The 10285-nt window shown below is 64.6% G+C and overlaps 1 protein-coding gene across 2 annotated transcripts; it reads left to right on the top strand.

Annotated features, from left to right (window-relative positions):
• Positions 1 to 1531: 1531 nt before the first annotated feature.
• TBX1 (T-box transcription factor 1) lies at positions 1532 to 9288 on the top strand. 2 transcript variants are annotated; one of them, XM_044241042.1, is made up of 8 exons: positions 1532 to 1565; positions 2853 to 3216; positions 5196 to 5297; positions 6142 to 6313; positions 6910 to 7065; positions 7688 to 7755; positions 7841 to 7941; positions 8312 to 9288. In XM_044241042.1, exons 1-8 carry the CDS (start codon positions 1532 to 1534, stop codon positions 8797 to 8799), a joined length of 1485 nt encoding a protein of 494 aa, XP_044096977.1. In that variant the 3' UTR covers positions 8800 to 9288. The 2 variants fall into 2 exon arrangements, with proteins under 2 accessions (XP_044096977.1, XP_044096976.1); XM_044241041.1 differs by lacking the exon at positions 1532 to 1565 and having other exon boundaries at positions 2792 to 3216.
• Positions 9289 to 10285: the final 997 nt, after the last annotated feature.

Raw genomic sequence — 10285 nt, 5'->3', positions numbered from 1 at the left:
CGTACTCCCCAGTCCTGGGTTCCTGAGCCTTCTCCACTTCTCCCAGCACCCTCTCCAGCCTGGGGTCCGAGGCTCTGGCATTATAAAAGCCCTGGAAGAGGCCCCCTGCCTCCCACCCCCATCCTAGGCAAGGGGGGTGTGAAGGCCTACAACATGGTTGCAGGCTGAGAAGCTTTAGAAAAAGAGGCCCCCGGACTGCCAGAGCCTCAGTGAAGGGCCAGAGAGGCTCCTGGGAGGCTGAGAGACTTGATGCTCTGCTGGGGACACTCTGGGCTACGAAACCGTGGATGCCTTGAACTCGTCAGCAAAGGCCTCAGGGGCAGTAGGTGAGGGAAGACGCAGGCCAATTAGGCCCTTAGTGTCCTGAATGCCTGGGCCTAGAAGCCTTGAGGCCTTAGGGTGGGCCTTGCCTCACTCTGCTGGGCTTGGCTGGACACCAAGGCAGCAGGGCCTTTCCAGGTGGGCAGGGTAGGTGGCAGGGTTCAGCATACAATCCGGACCCAGTGGCCTGAAGTCCTCCGACGTGTCCTCGGCTCCCAGGGCCGGTGCAGGCCCCGCCCCCGGCCCTCCCTGCGCCCGGCCGGTGCGCGGGGAGGTCGGAGGAGCGGGCACTGCCCACCCTCCGGATGTATAAGCGTCCTGGCCAGAGGCGGGTGGTGCGCGCGCGGGTGCGCGTGACACTCGGGCTCCCGGGCTGCGCGGCCTGGGCGGCGTCCCTCTGCTCGGGGTCCCCAACCACAACAGTGAGCCGGCTGAAGGGGGTTGGGGGGGCGTTCGCTGGGCTGGGTCCTGTTCCGCCGCGCTGAGGGACGGACGACGCCACAGCTCTGGGGTTGTCCGCCCGTGGCCAGTGCTGGGAGCCCGAACTGCCCTCTCCCCACCCAGGTGCAGGGGCAACCAGGGAGGAGGAGGCGGGAGGGGCGGAGGGCAGGGGCATGGCTGAAACCAGGCGGCCCCACGGTGATCCATCCGTGTCTCCCTGACACTGGCTGAGGCTGGGCGCTCCCCGTGTAGCTGCTTCCACTCAGGGGCTGTGGAACCCGACAGTGGCTTCGCCGGACAGAGGGAACACTGGCCTCGGTGGGAACAGCGGGATGTTTGAAGGGCGCTCGTCACGGAGGTCCCTGGGAGCAGAGGCCAGGGGCAGGGAGCTTGAAAAACAGAAGGGCCCCAGGCTCCCAGGGCGCTCCACCCATCTAGGCCCCTCCACTGCCACCATCCCGGAGTGGGGGGCCGTGACGCCATAATCCCCTGGGCCCAGGGCTGGAGGCTCTGAGTGGCACCGCAGGCCCCCGCCCCCGGGTCCCGTGGGCTGGGCCGGCCTCGGTGCGCCTGGGTGCACGCAGTCGGAGGCGGCGCCGGCCAGGCCGCCCGGGCGCCTATGGACGCGCGGAGCCCGCTGTCTCCCCGGGCCAGCGCGTTCAGCATCGCCTCTCTGGTTGCAGCAGAGGCGGCAGAGCGCACCGTTCGCCTGGGCCCCCGGTCCTCCGACCAGGCGAAGCTTCGCCGGCTGTTGGGATCCCCGGCCGGGATGCACTTCAGCACCGTCACCAGAGACATGGAAGGTGAGCCGCCCCGCTGTGTCTGTAGGGACCCGCCCGCCAGACCCCCTGCCACTGCTGCCGTGGGGCCAAAGCAAAGAGTGTTGGCAGAGCCCGAACACAGAGTAGGTGGAGGGAGCCCTGGCAGAGGGGGCTCCAGGCTTCCAGCAACTCTGGAGCAGAGAAGAAGGGCAGGCATCCTGCCCAAAGCCTGTGCACCCTCCAGCCTGGGGTCCCAGCTGTAGAGACCCACAAGCAGGAGACTCAGGCCCAGAATAGGACTTAGTGGGAGACAAGAGGGACAGGAGAGGAGGACGGGAGAAAGGTGGCAGCGGGGGCCGCAAGCTGGGAGAGGCAGAAGAAAGGTGGCAGGAGAGGAGAATGTCATAGAGTCTGGGAACGGGGGAAAACGAGAGAGAGAGAAAGTGGTGAAGACAGCGGGAGGAGAAGAAATTGAGAAGAGAGAAAACTCCAGAGGAAGGTCGGAAAAATTAGAAAGGTGAAAAAGAAACAGAGTGAGAACGAAAAAGAAGAAAGTGAAGGGAAATTTAAGGTAGAAAATAAAGTCATAAAAGAGGGGGGAAAGCTTGAGAAAATCTCGTTTTTATTTTGTTAAAAAAAAAAAGAGGAAAAAAACCCTGAATAACAGGAAAAGACCTACAGAAATAAGAGGTAAAAGGCTGACTGGAAAGAAAGACGAAGTGATGAAAAATGAAGTGGAAAGAAAGGAGAGGGGCAGAACTGGAGAAAGAAAGAGGCAAAAAATAAAACAGAAATAAAGAGAAACGAAAGAGATAGTAGAAGGAGGAAAGAGGATTAGGAGGGAAATTTTCATCGAGGAAGACAAAGGTAAAGAAATAACAAATTGGAAAAAGAGCCTGGAGAGAGAAAGGAGAAATGCAACGCGGGAGGGCGGCAGAGCGAGGGGCGGCGGACGGCCCGGCGCTCTGGGGAGCCGGTCCGGGCGGTCGGGGGGCCCGGGCCGAGCGAGCCGCGGCGGGCGGGCTGGGGGCCGGGGAGGGGGGAAGGAGCGGGGGAGGGGCGAGAGAGGGGGGAGGGGAGGGAGGCCATTGTCTCGGCGCTGGGGGGGGCGCGGGGCGGGGCGGGGCGGGGCGCCTCCTCGGGGCCGGCCCGCGGTGTAGGGCGGCGCGGCCCGGGGCGCAGCGCAGCGCAGCGCCCGCCACTCGGCCCGGGGCGCGGGGCAGCGCTCACCTCGGCGGCGGCGGGGCGGCGGCGGCGGCCCGCGGGTCATGATCTCCGCCGTGTCCAGCCCGTGGCTCACTCAGCTCTCGCACTTCTGCGACGTTGCAGCCTTCACGGCCAGCAGCCTGAGCAGCCTGGGGGCCGCGGGGGGCTTCCCGGGCGCCGCGTCGCCGGGCGCCGACCCGTACGGCCCGCGCGAGCCCCCGCCGCCGCGCTACGACCCGTGCGCCGCCGCCGCCCCCGGCGCCCCGGGCCCGCCGCCGCACGCCTACCCGTTCGCGCCGGCCGCCGGGGCCGCCACCAGCGCCGCCGCCGAGCCCGAGGGCCCCGGGGCCAGCTGCGCGGCCGCCGCCAAGGCGCCAGTGAAGAAGAACGCGAAGGTGGCCAGCGTGAGTGTGCAGCTGGAGATGAAGGCGCTGTGGGACGAATTCAATCAGCTGGGCACCGAGATGATCGTCACCAAGGCCGGCAGGTCAGGGTGCCCCCCTCACTGCCCGCGACCCTCCCCACGTGGTCCCGGGCTCGGGCAGCGCGCCTCGGTCCGATCCACGCGAGTGGGGCCGACAAGCGGGGTGGGGGCGCGGCCCGCCACCTGCGGACCCCTCTAGGCGCGAGCTGGCTCTCGGTTCTCTGCGGTCCCGGCTCCGGCGACAGCCGCCCGGCGTACGGAGCTGGGCCAGGGGACGGCGCGGGCAGCCTCGGAAGGCCGGTGGAGAGAAGCCCGGCGGACCGGCTCGCTCCTCACGCAGCCCCAAGGCGCCCGCCGCCGGAAGCCCAGGGCCGGCTCGGAGCACACGGGGCTAGAGGGTTAGGCAGCTGCCCCTGAGCGGCCTCGCCAGCCAGCCGGCTTCCAGCGGATCCCACCTCAAAGGAAATTCACGTCTTTAGTTCCCCAGTTCAGTCTACACGGGTTAGATAAAGCGGGGCAGCTGGACAATTGTCTGCAAAATTTTAGGAGAAAGTTAAGACCCTTAAAAACAGTAGGGTCCCTCCCCTGGAAGTTGCTACCCAGTTTCCTCACCCAGTTTTCTCGGGCCTAAATTTCGGGTGATTGTGGGGCCTGGCTCTGCTGCTGGGGCTCACTGCCTTCCAATTGGCCTGTATTTGCTCTAAGCGCCCAGAGAGAAGGGGAACAAGTTTTGCGATGCAACCTATTTGACCAGCAGACAAAGGCGGGTGCCGGGCTGTGTCTAATGTACACACGGAGACACCAGCTCTTCGAACACACAGCCAAGGGGAGCTCAGGGCCTGTTTGCAGAGCCTTCTCACGGTTTCTGTTTCCCTCCCGAGGCTGTCCTCCCTGGGGATCCTGGGGCCTGTGCTCAGCTTCAGCTCTGTGGGTCTTCTGCAGGCCCTCCTTACTGTCCCATGAGGATGGCACCCCAGCCTCTGGCCCGGTCCAGCCCAGCAAGGGCCTTGGTGGTGGCCAGGCTTCATCCCAGAAACCAGCATTCTGTAGCACCCACCAGCCTGCAGAGGTGGGGGTCGCAGGCCTGGCTAGGAGGACCAGCTCCATGGCCTCTGTTTTCTGCCCACTGCCTGCACGGAGTTACCTATGAGGGGAAGTCGTAGGAAGGGGAGGCGGGAGCCAAGCCTCATGCTGTCCTCCAGGGCCCAGGGGCTGGCCCACAGCCGTGGCCCATCCAGGAGCTGTGGAATGTCCTTTCAAGAGCCTGGATGGGTCATAGAGTCAGAGTCCAGGGGAGGGGAGAGTTAGGTGACCACAAGGGCACAAGCCCAAATTCTCCCAGAGTAGCTGAGTCGGGGTGGGGGGGTTATAGTGGGGGGCTGGGATTTGTGTGTATCCCTGAGCAAAGTAGGGAGACTCCACCACTGGGCCAGAGACAGGGCCTAAGAGATGGGGCTGTGGGCTCTGAGGCCTCAGCCTTGCTGGAGGGACTGGGGAGCAGCCGCAGACCCAGCCGAAAGGGCGACTGGGACTCCTGGGAGCCACACAGAGGGCCCCGGTTTCACTTTGTTCCAGCCGGGAGCTTACATCCGTCGCTTAGATAGAGCTGGGGGAGGCTCTGTGGAGGATTGAGAGTCTCTGGGACCGAGTCTGGGGAGTCTTGCTGAGCGGGTACTGCCGACTGCGGCTAGCTCTAGACCGGACAGCCGAGAATTAGAAAATACGAGCCGGCTCTGTGCAGGCAAATGTGGCAGAAGCAGCCATAGACCATGCTGGGGTGCCGCGGAGGCTCAGCTCTAGTGCTTCGTGAGCCGTTTTTGGGTCTCTGAAAAGGGGGCAGGGGGCTGTCCTGCCACTCCGCTTGCCCTTGGCTGGGCAGGGGGCCTAGCTGGGTTAGAGTAGCTGAGGGAGAGGAAAGGAGGTGGACAGGTCAGGCCGCTGAACTCAGCGGCCAGCAGGAAGCTACCGGTCCAGGGTTGGTCAAGGTGGGGCAGCCCTGCCTTCCCCCACCCGAGGTGACCGGAGGCCTCGCTGCCCCCCAGGCGCATGTTCCCCACGTTTCAAGTGAAGCTCTTTGGCATGGACCCCATGGCCGACTACATGCTCCTCATGGACTTCGTTCCAGTGGACGACAAGCGCTACCGGTGAGCGCCCAGCAGGACCTGGGAGGGTGCCCTGGGAAGCGGCTGCTGCCTGCCTGCTGTTGCCTCTGAGGGCGGCCCATGAGGACATAAGGGACCAAGGAGTCTCGGTACCTGCCAGGCTGTCCCACCGGCTCCCCTTGACCTGCTTCCTCCCCAGCCCTGTCAGACCCTCGACCAGAACACCCCACCCCCAGTGGCTCTTGGGAACTCCCCTCAGGAGGTCCCCAGGGCTGGGCTCCTCCACTGGGCCTACAGCCTGAGACAGCTCCTCCGCCCCTGGCCAGTAGGCCCCTCACACACAGCCCCTGCCCTTTTTCTCATCTTCTCCCACGAGGTGAGCTTGGGGTACCTTGTCCCCTTCCCCCATCCCCCGGGAACGCTGGGCCCTGGAGCCGAGCAGGAAAGGTGGGGTGGCCGCCAGAGATTATGCAGGGCGGGCCTCAGCTGCCCGGACAATTAACAGCAATTAATAAAAAGACCGTGGTCCGCCCTATGCCCCAGGCCGCCGGCGCCGCCAAATCCGGGCGGCGCACTGGCCACTCGGAGACCTCCAGGAGGCCCAGAGCGGGCAGACCCGCATGCAGCGAAATGTGGAAATGTGGCGCCCAGAGCCCAGCCGCCTCCTTCGGTGCCGGGCTTCCTGCGGCCTTTCGTGTGTTGGGACGGAGGGAGTTTTCGGTTTTCTTCACAAACCCCTCGGAAATGCTCCCAGTCCGTTTGGCAGCTGAAGGCTCCATTTCACTGACGACGGGGAAACTCATCAGAGGCACTTTTGGGGTTCACTCAGCAAGGCCCTCTTGGTTGAGCCCACGTAGCATGACCCCCTGTTCTGGTGCTGCCCCAGGTACGCCTTCCACAGCTCCTCCTGGCTGGTGGCCGGGAAGGCGGACCCTGCCACACCAGGCCGCGTACACTACCACCCTGACTCGCCTGCCAAAGGTGCCCAGTGGATGAAGCAAATTGTGTCCTTCGACAAGCTCAAGCTGACCAACAACCTGCTGGATGACAACGGCCATGTGAGCGGTCCCCCTGTACCTCCCCAGGCTACCGCGCTCTCCCCCAGTGCGGGGCCTCCAGAGTCCCTGTTGGCCAGAGCTTGGGCAGGTTGGGGTATGAATGAGGGACAGGCTGAGGAGAGTAGGCCCCTCTGGGTCAGGGGCTCACAGGGCTTGGTGGCCCTCAGGCCTGGGAGAGGGTGTCACCTTGCTTCCTTCACTCCACTCCTGATCTTTTGCTGGAAGTTTTTTAACTGGAAAGGATGGGGCTGTGTGTAGGGGTAGTGGCCGGTGGCTTTGCAGAATCCAGGCAGATGATGCTGCTTGCCTGCTGGGCTGAGCTCTGGCCTGCAGCCGCCTACCATCCACCCACCCACCTACCCACGGTAGGCCAGAAGTAGTTCTCTCTGGGACCTAGGCAAAGAGGATCGAAACCCTGATCTTTGGCCATTTGGAGTGTCTTTCCTGGTGGTCCCAGCTGATTGCAGTCTCCGCTTGAGCCCCATGGCCCGACCTCATCTGGGGAGTTCAGAGTTTTGTCCAGGTTCTCTGGGGAGTTCATGGCCTATGAACTTTCGCCCATTTCCTAGTTCCAAACCTGCCACCTTATCTTCCAGATTATTCTCAACTCCATGCACAGATACCAGCCCCGCTTTCACGTTGTCTATGTGGACCCACGCAAAGACAGTGAAAAATATGCTGAGGAGAACTTTAAAACCTTTGTGTTTGAGGAGACTCGCTTCACTGCGGTCACTGCCTACCAGAACCATCGGGTGAGGCCCTGGGGATGGGCACATTCAATAGTTTTGGGTCGCAATTTCCAGTTGCCTGGGGGACAGAGGTTTGGACCCAAAGATTGTAGGTCCTGGTGGAACCCAACACCCATGGATTCCCACCCCTAAGGGCCTCAGACAGCGTCCTCCCCTCTGCCGCCCGCTGGCCCAGCCTCCTATCAGCTTGACCTCTCCAGCAGCAACTGTCACTGCGGCCTGAAAGTTTGTTTTCCAAACCATTCCGGAAACTCCCCATCAGGGGCCTGATCCACGGTTTACCCAAATTCCTAGGGCACCCCCCACACACACACACACATTGAAGGGTGGGCGGTGGAGGTGACCACATTCTCATCCCAGCCAGGGACACAGGGGTCTACATCCTAATCACTTGGGGCCACAAAAGGGTTCTTTAGCGAGAAAGGAGCTTCCCCATTTGGCAGGACAGAGGGACAACCTCAGTGAGGGAGTTAACTGTGGGGAGGTTCTCGTCCGGGAGAATAAAAGGGCCCTTATGGGGGAGCTCCTCCAAGCCACCCTACCGGGGTGCCCCCACCCCTGGCGCAGGGGCTCTAGCCACTTGCTCAATGCCCGCCGGCCCCTCCCCCCATCTCCCGCCCTGCAGATCACGCAGCTCAAGATTGCCAGCAACCCTTTCGCCAAAGGCTTCCGAGATTGCGATCCGGAGGACTGGTGAGTGTCCTCTGAGGAGCCGGTAACTGCTCCGGAGCCAAGCGGGGGCACCCCCCTGACCCGCTGCCCTTCTCCCTCTCCGCAGGCCCCGGAACCACCGGCCCGGCGCGCTGCCGCTTATGAGCGCCTTCGCGCGCTCGCGGAACCCCGTGGCCTCCCCCACGCAGCCCAACGGCGCAGAGAAAGGTAGGGCCAGGGTCAGGGGATCCGGGCCGTGGCCCTGCGCGCGCTCCGCCCCGGGTAGACGGCCGAGCCTGGTCTCGCCCGCGCCGCAGGGGCGCTCACGGCCTTCGCGCCGGTTGCACAACGGCGGTGGCGGCGGGCAAGCGCGCACTCGCCCGCCCGGCCCGACGGCTGCGCCCCACCCGCCCCGCCTGCCGCCCGCGGAGGGGCGCGGGCCCCTGGGAGGGCCCGGGTCTCCCGCAGATTCGGCGAGAAGGGGTGGGGAGCTCCCGAGTGCGGGCTGGCGCTTCCTCCCCGCCAGGAGCGGCGGGGCGCTCGCGGGTCCCCTCTGCGGTTCTGACCCGGCACGCTCACCCTTCGGCCCTCTCCGCAGACGCGGCCGAGGCACGGCGAGAATTCGAGCGCGACGCGGGCGGACCGGCCGTCCTCGGGGACCCGGCGCACCCGCCACAGCTGCTGGCACGGGTGCTGAGCCCCGCACTGCCCGGGGCCGGCGGCGCCGGCGGCCTCGTCCCGCTGCCCGGTGCGCCCGGAGGCCGGCCCAGCCCTCCGCACCCCGAGCTGCGCCTGGAGGCGCCCGGCGCGTCCGAGCCGCTGCACCACCACCCCTATAAGTACCCGGCCGCCGCCTACGACCATTACCTCGGGGCCAAGAGTCGGCCGACGCCCTACCCGCTGCCAGGCCTGCGGGGCCACGGCTACCACCCGCACGCGCACGCGCACCCGCACCACCACCACCCCGCCGTGAGCCCGGCGGCCGCCGCCGCTGCCGCTGCCGCAGCTGCCGCCGCCGCCGCCGCCAACATGTACTCGTCGGCCGGGGCCGCGCCACCCGGCTCCTACGACTACTGCCCCAGATAATGCGGGCGTCCGCCGGCTGCTTCCTCGCCCGGGGTCCCCGCATAGCCCCGAGGGCCGTCGGGGTCCCCATTCACCCAGCCCCAAGGGCCGTCCAAGAACATGTTCCTCCAGCCCCGGGGGCCAGTGCGGGTCTCCCCTTCCCCAGCCTCGAAGCCATCGGGGTCCTCCACTCTCTAGCCCCAAGGCTGTCGAAGGATCTGGTTCTCCAGTCCTGGGAACCACCGCGGGTTCCTCCCCAGCCCGGAGGGCCACGGGGTCCGCGCCCGCCAGTGCCAAAGCGCCCGGTCAGCGGCGGAAGGAAGTGATATTTATTGTTCTCCGCGAGACCGCGTCGCCCCCTACCCCCAACCCCCGGCCCGGCCGGCAGTTGCAGTGTAGACGACCCGAGAGCCCGTCTGCAGGCGGTGTAGATACGTGTAGATATTTGTAGATACTGTAGATACCGCGCCGGCGCCGACTTGATAAAGGTTTCGCCTCTTTTGGAAGTTGCCTGCGTGTCCATTTATTTGTGTCCAGTTAGACCTCACGGGGGATGTCGGGGAGAGCGTCTCCGGTCGACTCGGGGGCTTCGGGGTCTCCCCAGCGCCAATCCCACAAGCCGAAGCGAAGCGGGTGTCCCTAGAGTGCCTTCCGAGCGCCTCCTCCCGGCCCGCTCCAGAGCCTCTTCCCGGCCACGCCCCTCTCCGTCCTCTCCCCGCCCCCTCTGCCGTGGGCCCCATCCGGGTTCGTTCCCAGGGTCTCCTTCAGCCCTGCCCGCCCGCTCCCCGCCCCCACTTCCACCTTGCAGCTTCATCCCATCCTCCCCGAGGCCAAACGGACTGGGGCTCCGCCCCAGCCCCAGGTGTACATAGGGCCCTTTTGCTTAACTCTGACAGGCAGGCAGTTGTCCCTCCTCTGGGATTTAGGCGGGCAGCCCTGGCCTGTTTTCAGAACCAATGTCTGTGCTGGGGGCTTTTCCACCGGAGCGGGAAATAACCGGAGCGGGAAATAACCATCGCGGCAGGACACTGTCCGTTGGGGGCTGGGAAGGGGAGAAGTTCTGACTGATGGCAGAAAGACAAAAACAGGCAGTTCTGCTGTTCTAGCATTTCCCCTGGCTGGCCCTAGCCCAGGCCCGCGTTTTCCCCTGTTTATTGACTTTGCTCCCTGTGAATGTCCCCACGGAGTGACCTGGGCAGGGGGCACAATGACAGTGGTCATGAGTCATCTTGAAACCTGTCTGTGAAGCATTTTTCCCAGGCCAGGTGGTGAGGGACCGCTCCCCATTAACTCAACACCAGGGATGGGGCCAGAGGAACCCTTTGATCCCTCCCTTCCTGAGTCCAGGCAGGAAAAGCTGACAACCGGTCAACGTCAAGGCTGCTAATTTGGACACAAGATGGACGGGAAATGCAAGTGGCTGAGGTTCTATCCCCTTTCTGTGTCTGTCCCAGGATGTCTGTGGCAGTTGCTGCCACATGACAGTGGCTACCTCTCCCCAGCCCGA

Source organism: Neovison vison, chromosome 3, assembly GCF_020171115.1.
Source record: "Neovison vison isolate M4711 chromosome 3, ASM_NN_V1, whole genome shotgun sequence".
Taxonomy (NCBI): domain Eukaryota; kingdom Metazoa; phylum Chordata; class Mammalia; order Carnivora; family Mustelidae; genus Neogale; species Neogale vison.
The sequence above is the reverse complement of the archived record's forward strand: the minus strand, read 5'-3'. Positions and strand labels throughout refer to the sequence as shown.